Source organism: Micromys minutus (assembly GCF_963924665.1).
Source record: "Micromys minutus genome assembly, chromosome: 30".
NCBI lineage: Eukaryota > Metazoa > Chordata > Mammalia > Rodentia > Muridae > Micromys > Micromys minutus.
In genome coordinates, this window is record NC_137965.1 from 18,301,192 (window position 1) to 18,314,610 (window position 13,419).

Genomic DNA, 13,419 nt, shown 5'->3' on the forward strand with positions numbered 1-13,419 from the left:
GCCGTGTTAGTGTTCCATTGTCTTGTTGTATTTTGTTTCTCTTAAGCAGAGCTAATCTTCTCTCCAAACCTGACTTGCGGAAAAAGCAGGGACCTTGTTGCTCAATAACGAAATCCAGTTTTTATGTTTGAAATGTCGAAGAAACTAGTCTCAAGGTTTTCAGCCAAGGGATTATGTGTACGTCAGATTCTCTATCCCGTTGAGCCAATATCTAAACAGAAATATTCAGTCTTTCCAGGATATTAGTAGCCAATGGCAAAAATAAATTTACATCTGGATGTAAAGAGAATCACTTTATCTCTATGGGAATGATATATATATATATACACACACACACACACACATACACACACATATATACATATATATGTATCTGTGTGTATATGTATGCATAAATATAGGATTCTATGTAGTCATTTGATCATGTGCATATAAAATATGATATAAATGCTGGCATGCATGCTATCCATGTGATGCATGTGGAAGCCAGAGGTCAATCTCAAGCACTGGTCTATCTTGTTTGAGACGGAGTCTCTTATAGGCCGGTATAGCTGGCCTGGGAGCCTCACAGATGGGGGTTCTTTCTGTCTCTACCTCCCTATCACCTTAGGACCACTGGAATTACAGTTGTGAGCTACAGTGACTCAGCTCTATCTGGTGTGGGGAGGTCCCACCTCAGGCCTTCACATACAGGAGCTATTTCCACAGCCCCTGGCAATGTACTTTTAATGGAAAAAAAAATCCCCTGATTTCATGGTCTCCAATAATATCACACCCAGGAGATGGCTCCATTTTCCATGTATAAACATCAAAACACACACTAATATTTTCCCCTGAATAGTTGTTAAAATTGCTATTGGAGGGTTGGAGAGATGGCTCGGCCATTAAAGGCTGGGCTCACAACCAAAAATCCAAACTCGCTCTGTAACAGGGAAAAGAGCTGTATAACTTGGTGGCAATGCAAACACCCTTCTACCTGTTCCCGGCGTCCTTTCCTTCCCTACAGCGTACACAGTGACACTTTGCACATGGGTACTTGTGTACCTGTGTCATCACAGCAGGAGTCAGACAGCTCGCCCTGCTGTTCATGACTAGAGTGAAGGCATCCCATCCTTTTTAGTATTTGTTTTGTCTGGTGCCAAATTAGCTAACATCTTTTATGTTCCATAAAATCCCGAATGCTTTCAGAGTCTTTCCACCCCCCCCCCCACTCCCCACCCCGTCTCCTCCTGTCATTTTCCAGTCGAGCTTTATGAAGACGAAGATGCCTGTCTCCTGTTCCCCGTGCTGCCCTGGGCTGTATGTAGGTCACAATTCCGGAGACAGAAATAGGACTCCAACTGGTGTTTATGTCTCTGGCAACCATATCAACATCTTGTCTGAAATCCCGGCCCTCAGGGACAGAGGCTGTACACCGCAGATGGTGCTCAGCGGAGCCCAGGGCACTGTTGCTCAGAATGGGGAGGAGCTGTTTGTTTCCAAGGGGTCTGAGCTTGGATTGAGAATCTCTAAGCTGCTCATCTTGTTTGGCTGTTGAACCCATGTGGGTTGGCAAGCGGCCCACCCAGCCTTATTCCTCCTGGAGTGCCACATTCACAGTCACAACCCAAGGCACAGTCGGTTTTACTGGTTCTCATTACCAGGACTAGAGATGCTCTCAGTTTCTTCTGAACTTCAGTCTGAAGCTGTCTTTCTGGGCACAGATGCCATTGTTTAGAAGCATGGGGTTTTGATAAAGGGGGTTATGGGGACTCCCCAAGAGAACTTAGCACTGTCCTTAGTCAATCAGAGGTGAAAGAGGACAGCTGTTACCAGGTGCTATTTCATAAAGCTGAGCTGACTTAAAGACCTCATCTCCTAGAGCATCAGAGCATGGAGAAGCCCAAAGGGCCTGGCAAATTCTTTCAGAGTGTATACCTGACACACAGTAGTTCAGTGAGCTATGGAATATTCTCTCCCCGTCTTCTCTGAGGAAGCCACACAGAAGGGCAAACTAGTCACTGCAACCATAAGAATAATAACATATATCCATCTTTTACCCAAATTCACCTCTAAATGTTCATCCCACTTTACCTCCATATGCCATACTTTCCCTAAACTATTTGGAAGAAGACTCGTACCTCATGATACCTTACTCCTGAACATGGCAGCATACATTCCTAAGAGCACGGACCTCTCACATAACGGACACACGCAGTCAACGTTGGCAGGTTTAACACTGGTCTGCTTTGGATGGATTTACCATGGAGGCTTTATTTCTAGTGGTCACATACTGGCACATTTTCAAGGCTAAACTTGCCACAAGGTTGCTTTCTAAATGACAATAAAAGAAACAAAGCCAACATCTGCATATGAAACATGCTCTTAATGAGCTCCAAGATCCAAGTCCCTTCTTTATTATTCCCAAGTCCTTGTCACAGTCTAAGGTCTGGACTTAAAGTAATTAATTGAGTTTAGGTGCCTTGTGGACCCGTGGACACATTAAACATGCCCCCTGTGGTGGCTGGATTTGATTGCTGACTTGACACAATGTACATTCTACTGGAAAAAGAGTCCCAGTGAGACATTGTCTAGATAAAGTTGGCCCATGGACATGCCTGTTGCCCAGAAGGGATTTCTTAATTGGATTAATTGAAGCGGGAAGACATGCCCTGAATGTGGGCGTGTCCTATCAGCAGCTTTTGTTAATTCTTTTCTGTCCAAGTTTGACTATGGATGTAATAGGACTAATTGTTTCAAATTCCTGTCACCTTCATGTCCCCATCACGATTGACAGCAATTTGCAATGGTGAGCCAAATAAACCCTTTCTTGTTTAGTTGTTGAGTTGGGGTATTTTGATCACAGCAACACAAAAAAAGGAAACTAAAATACTCTCACCTCCCACTCCAAAGGTATCACCCTCCAGTTAAATACTTAAGGACTGAGGGACCCTACAACCAAGCAAGTGGCACTTCTTTTATATTCCAGAGATTATGTTTCTGACATTCTGACTTTGGGGGCACAGTCACCCCATTCAGGTCAGCATTTCTTAGATTTTTTTTTCTAAGCAAAGTCCTTTGTATGCCCACACTCTTCCTGCCAAGTTCACTTTCTATGACACCCTCTGAGGATACTTATAGCTGCCTGGAGTTGGTCTGGTTTTTGGTTGTTTTGAATCCTATGAAGAAACATCACAACTGGATGTCAACCATGCTGGGTGTGACATAGCACTGTTTTGGGTTGTGGTTTTGCTTTGCTCTGTTTCTGCATCAGAGTTGGTAAGGGCGTTCACAGGAAATGCTGGAAATGCTCCAGATGGCTTTCTTAAAGACAAGCCGATGTGGCCAGCAGGGAATCAGCCCCCATTACTACATATGGGACCATCCCGCCACCCTCCTAAAGTCATGGGGCGTCTCTGGGCTTCTTCAGGGCAGGAGATTCTGAAAAGCCTTTGCTCCTTCAGCAAAGGGGTTCCTATCATGTGGCCCTTAAGAGCCAGCTCTTAGCAGTCTTCCTTGGGAATCCTATCAGAGGCCCTCACACACAGTAGAGTGCTAGTCCCCAGATGGGAGCCACACCCCCATCCACATCTTGTTCCCAGCAGAGCTTGCTTCTTTCTCCTCTGGCTAAACAGCCCAGACTCTGCTTCCGAGGACCAGCTAGGAGTCCTCTCCCACCAAGCACTGTGATCCACGGTGGCATCTGCATTTCTTCCACACCCATGACAACATTTAACTCGGCCAGAAGAGACCAATGGTCGCCAAGTTAGGCACTGAGCGCTTTCCTCTTCCAATCATCACCTCTGTAATACCAAGGTTCCATGTCAGCAGGCCAAGGGCGCAATGTTTAGACCTACCCAGCTACGCCACACCACACCATAGTAAGGAGTCAAGGGTCAGCGTGGTTAAAAGATGACGTCCCAGGTTTCGGCACCAATATTAGAAAAAGGGTGAACAGAGTGGGGGTGGGGATATGGCCCATGGAGGTGCGTGCAGTAAGGCCTGGGGACAAGGAGATGCCTCTGGGAAGCCTATGTTGGGAATCCCTCCCCCCCTAAGGGATCATCCACTTGATGGTATTGTACAGAATAGAGTTAATTCGGGTCATGGGGGAGTTAAGAGGGTAGTAGAGGCAGAAAGAGAGAAGAGAGGAGTAGAGGAGTAGAGGCAGGCCATGAGCATATGGAGGGGAGGAAGTGAAGGGGGAGAGGAGGGGCAAGGGGGAGAGCAAGAGAGAGGAGGGCAAGAGAGAGAGGAGGGGGAAAGCAGCCCCTTTTATAGTGTCAGGTAACTGGAGTGGAGCATACCTGGCTATTGCCAGGTAACTGAGGGGTGGGGTTTACCTGGCTGTTGCTAGGTAACTGAGGGGTAGGGTTTACAGAATCCCAACAGTCAGGTGCTGGGTCTCGGGCACAAATTTTAGTCTGCCCAAGTCACTCTTCCTCTGCTGCCTCCAGCCTGTAGCATATGCTCAGCTGTCCAACAGCGAGCAGGACGTCACAGAATTAAGGCTTGAAGGGTGCTTGATGAGCATGGGTTGTCCCAACTGCCTGGAAAGCTAAAACAGGGAGGACGAATGTGGTCCAGGTTGTGGAGCCCAGATTGAGGAACCAAGGAAAACAAAACCCGTCTCTTAAAGACAAACAACACAGAAATAACTGGAGCTGGACTGGACACGCTCATGGATTGATCATGCAGATGCTTCCTAGGAACATCCAGACTGGTGTTGCTGAGCCCATGAGTCTCCTTTCCTGCCCTTCGGAAACTCCCGTGCATGTTCATTTCCATGGTGTAGCACCCTCTTTTTGGACAAACTGCCCCCACAATATTGACAAATGATTCGTTCATTTTTGCAAGTGAATGTGATGCTGGTCGAAAATTCCTGAGTCTGTTTGACCCTGATGGGTTTAATAGAGGTGTCTCTAAACCGGCATCATCTTCTGTGTTTCCAGAGAGGGACGGGGCTGTGGACCATGAGTGTTTACAATGCAAACTCCAGACATTCTTTTATATTATACAAGCAGGATTTTTTTTTTTTTTTTTTTTTTTTTCTGGTCAGCTAGTATCTCTCTTATGGGGCTTGAGCTGTCATGGTTGAAGGGAGGGGGAAGTTGCTACAGAAAGCACTACAGACCACTCCAGATCTACATTTTCTTCCTTAAAATTCTAATTCATCTCTTCTGTGGGTATGTGTGTGTGAGAACATGAATATGCACATGCCACAGTGCACACACGTGTGGAGACCTCAGAAAGACAGCCTGGGGTTTTATTTCACGCTGTTCACTTTATTTGAGGCAAGGCCTCTTTATTAGTTCAGGAATGAAAAGTGAGCTTTCTGGGACTTCTCCTGTCTCAGTCTCCCTTCTTGTCTCTATAAGAGTTCTGGGGTTACAAACGTGCTACTGTGTGAATTCTGGGGATCAGAACTGAATTCTCACGCTTGTCAGACAAGTGCCTTGGACTGAGCCCCATTCCCCTACCCAGACATTCTCAGCACAGATGAGATGAAACAGAAATGGGTCTCCCTCCTCTGACTGTCGATCCTAACATTGTAACTCATTTCTCCCTTCCCTCCTCACTGCCAGCTGTCGGTACCTCGCCGAGAAAATCACCCCTGCCATCCCTGTGGTCGGTGGCATCCTGTTCTTCTTTGTGATGGGGACTCTGCTTCGGACCAGCTTCAGTGACCCGGGAGTCCTCCCTCGAGCCACTCCGGATGAAGCCGCTGATCTAGAAAGGCAAATAGGTAACCTGAAGCTCTGCTTTTAGCCTTCGGCCATGCCCCACCAATGCCAGCTCCAGTCCGGGACAGGCTGGGGTGCTCCTGCAGCGGGTATGGTATGGCGCTGGCTGGCGTGACTATGGGCCTGGAAGGAAGGAGTCATAAGAGATGACATTAAGTAGAAGGTTGGGATGTGGCTGAGGTAAGACTGGGGGCACCATAGTGCTAAGGCAAGAGCTGTGCCACCATGCAAGAAGGCCCCCAGCAAGAAAGGTTTCCAGATGTTTCTCTGAAACTTGAGCATCCGATTGTGGTCATGGTTTCTCTGCAGGTCATGGCAACTTCCCTAGTTTCCATAACAAAAGTTAAGTACATTGGCTACTTTTCTCATTGTTGCAACAAAATATCTGTCAAAGGAATTTAAAGAAGGAGGGGTTTCCTTTGACTGTTTGAGGGTTGTCTTAGTTCGAATTTCTATTGTTGCAGCTAACGCCATGACCAAAACCCAAATTGGGAAGGAAAGGGTTTATTCAGCTTACACTTCCGCATTGCTGTTCATCATCAAAGGAAGTCAGGACCCGAACTCAAACAGGGCAGGAACCTTGAGGCAGACGCTGATGCAGAGGCCATAGAGAGGTGCTGTTTATTAGCTTGCTCCCCATGGCTTACTCAGCCTGCTTTCTCACAGAACCTAGGACCACCAGCCCAGGGATGAACCACCTACAATGGACTGGGCCCTCCCCCATTGATCACTAATTTTAAAAATGCCCAATGGTTGGATCTTAAGGAGGCATCTTCTTAATTAATAATCCCTCCTTTCAGATACCTCTGGATTGTGTGTCCAGTTGATCTAAGACTAGCCAACAAAGGGTCCATCCATCATAGAGGCAGGAGCCTGAGGCGACTGGTCGTAGATCAGACTTGGGAAACAGAGAGATGAATGCTGGTATTGAACTCACTTTCTCTAATTCATACAGTCAGTCCTAAGCCCCAGCCCACAGAGCAGCACCATATAGTGCTAAGGGGGTGCGGTCTTTCTACCACAGTTAATCCACCCAGGAAGATTCCTTCAGACAGTACCAAAGACTTGTCTCCTAAGTAATCCTAGACCCTGTCAAGTTGATGATCAATGTTAAGCCACCATACAAAGCAAAGTAGTATCTTATTTATACAGCTTAGGATCCGGCATTTCTTTCATTTACACGCCATGGCAATATGTACCTGTAGTGTGTGCTGAAATAAATACCTTTATTTTCCTTAGAAACTGAAGCCTGAGGTTCAAGTTTACAGAAATCTAGCTTGAACCGAGAACCTTTCCTAGCTAAATGCTTGGTGTGTCTCGTGGACGTCTCGTTTTGCTAGAGCGCACCAGTAAGCTTCACAGGACTAGCAGTTGGCCTGTGGTGTCTCAAAGTGAACTACAGAATAGGGCTGGAGAAACCCAGCAGGGATTTCTCTCCTGGTTCCCTGCATGATTCCCCCCATCCCCCAAATGGCAGAGGCTTGCTTGCTTTACAATGGCACAAGCAGATACAGGTGTGGCCAGGGCTAGAAATGTTCTTTCATTTCCCAAGGTTGAAGCAGAGCTGTGTGGTCCTCTCAGCCTTTGCTCCACCCTTCATGCCTCTCCTCACTTTCATGGCCCTCATGAAGGGAGGCAGTCTTCAGCACTGGGAGGAGGAGGTGCCTTCTGCTGCTCTGGGGCCATCTTGTTTTTGGAGCAGGGAAAGGAGGAAATGGGGAGGACTGGGGGGATTGCGGGGGGGGGGGGGGCGAGCACCCTTCGTTATTCCCCGTGTCTGGACAGGGGGTTCTAGCATTGATTATTGAAAGCCTTTATTTTATAGCACGTTGGTTATTTTTAGGCATATAGTGGCTATCATTGAACTTACGTTTAACCGTAACTCCGTACCAATTAAATTCATATTACTCTCTTTTACAAATGGGGAGGGAGGTCGTACCAGTCAAAGAGGGACTTCAGTAAGAGGAAGTGCAGAGTTGGAGCCAGGTCTCCAGGTTCCTGCTCCTAGTTCCCTCTCCTTCCTGTATCTGGAGGAGAGGAGGAAGTGGGACCAGTTCTCATCAGGAGAAGACTGGATCTGTAGACTGGGCCATTTCACATCAGCATGCATCTGGAAAAATCCTCTGCTTGGTGCAAAGCCACAGAAGGTGACACAGAGTGTACTGTGGTCCCCAGAGGCCCTGCAAGAGTCTCTTCCAGAGCAGTGAGGGTTGGGTGTCCTGCCTTCCTTGTGTACTCCGGCTGCATCAGGAATGAGGTTGGATTTCTCTGCTTTAAACGCAGACTCTCAGAGGTGCGGTATGTTGAGGCTCAAGTATCTTTTAAGTGAACTCTGACCCATGACCCTGAAAGCATAGACTGTATGAGAGGGAGACTGAGGAAGAGACTTGATTTCTCCTGGGGGGAAGATAACCAACTAGGAAGCTGAACAGACTTACCAGAAACAGCCATTGGAGTTCACCGGGCTTCGAGCAGGCTGGGTAAAGTCGGGGTATTTGTGGGAGTATTTGTGGCATTCTTGTCACATGCTTCTGTCTCAGGGCCCCAGAGCTGAAGGTAAAGGTGAGGAAATTCTGCCAGGACCTGCTAAGCCAGGAACACTACCATTTCCCTCAGAAGAATGGCCTCAATTCCAAGTAGAGTGTCCCAAATATCAATAAGCAAGTTTTTATCTTAAACTAAAACGGCAGAGCAAACTAAACTCAAAGTAAGTAGCATGGGGGTGAAGGTTGGTCATAAAGTTTAGACCATAAAATAGAATAGAGGAAAATGCAGAATGATATCAACAAGGCTTGACATCAGTTCTTTGAAAAGATCAACAAAATTTGCATGTTTTCATTTACTGATCAGACAGATAGACAGACAAACGAAAAGGAATTGTTAAAATCAGGAGCAGACGCATTTCCACAGATGATGCATGATGAGCTGGGAATTCAGGAAAAGAATCTTAACACCCTCTGTCATTAGGTCGATGTGACTCAAAATGACAATGACATACCTACAATTCCCACCCCTGGGATAACCTTGATTAAAAAACAAAAACAAAGTACAGATGTGGAAAACCTAAAATGCTTACTCATTGCCAGTGGTGATGCTGTGAAAATCAGTTCCTCAAAAATCTCGAAAAAGCTGAGCACAGTTACCTCATGACCCAGAGATTCCACCCCTAAGTATATATTCTACCCGAATAATAGGATCCATTTCTTCATAAAGACTTGTCATAGCTGGGGACCAAAAACTGAGCAGAACTCACAGGTCCATCAGTGGGTGATTTGATAACTATTGTCTTGTTTTTCTACCCAATAGAATCCTATTAGCATTTCTAAAAAAAAAGTCACACATTACCAAGAGCACAGTGCTAAGTGAAAGTAGCTAGACATACCAGACTCCATTTACATCATAAAGACTAAAAGACAAATACCTAGAGACAGAAAACAGGACAGTAAGACCCTGGGGTGGGGTAAGAGTGCAGGTGAATTATATCTGCCATAAAGTGGAAGGCGGAGGTGACAAATCCAGCCTAAAATTAGGTTGAGGGGATGACCGCACAATGCGGTAAATCCACTAGGAATTATGGGTTCCACACTTCAGTGGGTCACTGTTGTAGCTTGTAAATTACACTTCAGCCGTGTGATTTTTTTTTCTCTTAAGGGAACGAGGAGAGAATATAGAGAGGGAAGAAGAAGCCACTGGCGTGTGGGTTGTACTCTGGCTTGCACATTCCCTGGATATGTGACTTTAGACCAGGGCATACTTTCTCAGCCCCCAGGTTTCGTCTATACAATGGGGACAATGACATGTGTCTTGTGAGGTACTTGCCAAGACTCCAGCGCTCAGCAGATGTTATGTTTACCCGTCTATTTTTAAAGTTCTCCGCTTTGTTTTCTTTTTCCTTCTTTCCTCCTCTTTATTCGTCCCCAAACTCAAGTTCTCACCAGAGGCTACCAGAAGTATGAGGGAAAGAAATTCACAGGCAAACCTGGGCACTGTGTGCCCCACCCCCAAGCTTGCTGGGGCTCTGGCATATAGCTTTCTTCCTCCTGGCTGGGACTCTTGCCGAGGACTCCTGTATACTCCTTGGCTTTTGAAAATAAGATTTTGTTTCTGGAAAACCTTAGCATTTATTTTGTGCTATCTAGTGGAAGAAAGAAAATGAAAATTGAGGTTTAAAAGAAATTATTTTTATTATGAAGGCTATTAATTCTAATTACCTGTTTATAGTGTGTGCATAGAAAAGCTTGTTAAGAGCCACATGAGTAGCTTATTGAGGGTTTGCCAAGGATTTGAACAACCATGCTCCACCCCCCTCACCCCCAGGCTTCTGCAGAGGCGTGGGTGTTTAGGGCGAGGGCGTGGGCTTCAGAGCCTGCTCTGAGGCTCTTAAAAATGGTACAAAGTTCCTTCTTCATAAAGATGTCCCCAATAACTTAAGTTACAAAACAAGAGACATTAAGGAGCATCAGGGGTCAGAGGAAAGTCATGTAAGGGTCAACACGGGCTTTCTTGGAAATCTTACAGCTTTGCTTCATCCAAGAACAATTAGTACCAAGTGACTGATTTGGGATTAGAAAACAAAGGCTGACACACTGTCCTACAAATCTCAGGATAAAGCAACTCATTTCTCACAGGCCTCCCTGTGGTGGAAAGAGAACTCTGCTCAAGCCCAAGTCCTACACTCCCCGGAGTCACCTCTGCCCTGAAGTTTCTTTACATTCCCAGAGCTGCCAGCACCAGGAACATCCTTGTAGAGAGTAGTTGGCATCCGTCCTGTGAACCCGGCCTGTTTGACTCCCAAAGCAAGATGAAGACATTCTTCCCGGGGCACCGTAACCCAAATGTTAATTGTGAGATCAGTCCATTGCCAACTGTCAGTGGGATGGGACCTAAGGAAGCTCTCGGTTAACACAGCCACAGGTCTGGGACTCCAGCTCATCAGTAGAGCACTTGCCTAGGACACATGATGCCTGGTGGAGGGGAGATGATGTGGGAGGAAGAGAAGAAGGAGGAGAGGTGGGGGATGCTCCACCTGCTGGGATCCCATCAGTCTATCCTCCCTCCCTATCTCTCCCTCCTGGCCATTTTTTTCTCCTTCTCCCAGCTCCCTTCCCCTCACTTGACCAAACCATCCATCATGTTTTACCCCTGCAGAAAAACATGTTAGAAAGAGCAATAGGGCATCCTGAAGCAGGAACCCTCAGCTGGTCAGTAGCCCAGTCCCACCCACTCCCCAGCGAGGTCCCAGGAGTTTCCCAGGACCACCGACAGGGCTGGCCACTACTATGGTGTGCTGGAGTTGTTCTCCAGTGACATTGTTAGTCTGTGATTAAGAATGGAAACATTTTCGTTCGTATCTAATGACACTAATGGATTTTGCTAAGGAAAATCATGTGTGAGGTAGAGATGCAGCTCAGTGACAAGATGCCCTGTATCATGTAATGTGGCTGGGTTCAATGCCCAGTACCGGAGCCTGATGCATCTGGGAACACTGTTGGCCAATTAAAGACTTTAGCCAATTTTCTCTATTGCCATTGAGCTGATTCCAGTGTTTTCCTCTTTGATTTTATTTTATTAAAGTTACTTTATTGGAGTAATTTCTTTTCTGCATATAATTTGAAATGGAATCTTTACCGGGGCTCTTTAATATTGTGCAACTTTTCTTTCAGAGTTGTATTTTTTAAAGTGTGCATTCATGTAAGGGTGTGTGTGTGTGTGTGTGTGTGTGTGTGTGTGTGTGTGTGTGTCTCAGAGCCTATCTTCCTCAATCATTCTTTATCTTATTTTTTTAATCAGTCTCAGTAAACCTGAAGCTTGCTAATTTGGCTGGGCTGGCTAGCTAGCAAATGCTAGAAATCTACCTGCTTGGATTCCTCTGTACTAGAATTATAGGCATGCACCACCATGCACCACCATGCACCACCACGCACCACCATGCACCATCATGCACTAGCATGCCTGGCCTTTTCTCCTAGTTTCTTGTCTCTTGGTTTGCTTGCTCATTTATTTGTTTTTAGGAAGTCAGGTTACTAACATAGTGCTGGCCAAATCCTTCTACAGTGACTGGCCCACACGTGTCTGCAGAGAGTAGAAGTCCTCACTCAGCTTATGCCTGTTGGCTTCATGACCTGTTACCTGGGTGCTGGTGATCTGAACTCAGGGCCTTATGCTTGTGTGGTACATTAACCACTGAGCCATCTCTCCAGCTGCAGAACCACTGTTTCTACAGGAACAAGCTTTGTTGATGATGTAATTTTTATTGTGTGACTTGGAGGGCTTTGGAGTTCTTTTTAGCCACCTTTTAGCTTCCTATTGGGCTGATCAGACATGTTGATAATATCTACCATAAAACTGGTCTAAAACATGCTTGCTTCATTTACGTATTTATTTTTAAAAGATATTTTTGGATTTATTTATTTATTTTTTAAAGATTTATTTATTTATTATATATAAGTACACTGTAGCTGTCTTCAGACACACCAAAAGAGGGCATCAGATCCCATTACCGATGGTTGTGAGCCACCATGTGGTTGCTGGGGTTTGAACTCAGGACCTCTGGAAGAACAGTCAGTGCTCTAACCACGGAGCCATCCTTCCAGCCCTATGTATTTATTTATTTGCATAATGACTGCTCGGTTGACTGTATTTGATCTGCAGTGAAATCTGCTACACCATATGCTGGTACTCTGTGTACTGTGTACCGGTTGCTCTTACTGTTACAGAGACACAGATTGGCAGGGCTCCAACTGGCAGGTGTCATAGCCAAGTGTTTTGACTATCTTTGACCAATTCTTAGAAGACACGGGTTTGTTTGTTTGTTGTTTTTGTTTTGCTATCCCCCCAGGTCTTGTCTTCCTGATGACCTCCCAAGGCCCCACAAGTCACTGTCCCTGTGGTTTCTGTCTACAGTGATCATTTCTGCATCTCAGAAACATGTGACAGGTCCCTATAGCTCTTCAGCTCTAAGGTTCCTCTGCCTCCCTTGTCCTTTCTGACCTGCTGTTCTCTGCCCAGCTCTTGCCAGGATCTTTGGGGAGCCCGCTGGAAAGCTTTGTGACTGTCATCTCTGCACCAGCTCAGACATCTGGGCCCAGGGACTAGAACATCCCTTGTGCTTATCCTGAGTCTTTGAGCAGTTGGCTCCCCCCCCCTCCCCCGGCCCTGATGAACAGGCAGGGCGATGCTCCTGCATCTTTCTCATTACCCGATTGTCATGTGGCGGCATCATGCCGGGTTTCCCATGTAGCGTCTCAGCTCAGCAGCAGCCCAATCGTTTCCAGCTGACACTAACATCCCTGCTTTATGTGTGAGAAAAATAAAGCGCTTTGTAAAAGGAGGTCACTTGGCCAGTGCAGGTCCATTAGTCATCCCTCCGTACACTCTTCGCTGCTTCCAACTCCTCCCCCCATCTTAAAACCAAGGAGCCAGGGCATTTCTGGACTTACTCAAATACATAACATTTCCCTTTCTTCTGGATTCCGTTCTCCCTCCTCTCAGACCGGCACATCACCCAGCCCTGGCTTTCTCCATCCTATCTGCCATTCAGACGTGGGTACCGGGTTGGCATCTCATAGCTGCCAGAGGTCTACAGTAAGTGGGCAGAGAATGAAGTGCTGCAGACTCCAGACATTCCTGTTGCCATCCGGGAGCTGCCTAAGGATCCTGGCTGCGTTGTGTGGTGGTTATGTCTCTGCTTTGTATG

At 46.4% G+C, this 13,419-nt stretch overlaps 1 protein-coding gene across 2 annotated transcripts in view; it reads left to right on the top strand.

Annotated features, from left to right (window-relative positions):
• Positions 1 to 13,419, top strand: part of ZDHHC14 (zDHHC palmitoyltransferase 14) — a 232,857-nt gene that overhangs the window by 137,535 nt on the left and 81,903 nt on the right. For both annotated transcript variants that reach the window (XM_080941504.1, XM_080941505.1), the window contains exon 2: positions 5,565 to 5,725. In XM_080941504.1, the coding sequence (XP_080797630.1) occupies positions 5,565 to 5,725 (161 nt within the window). The remainder of the gene's footprint in view (positions 1 to 5,564; positions 5,726 to 13,419) is intronic.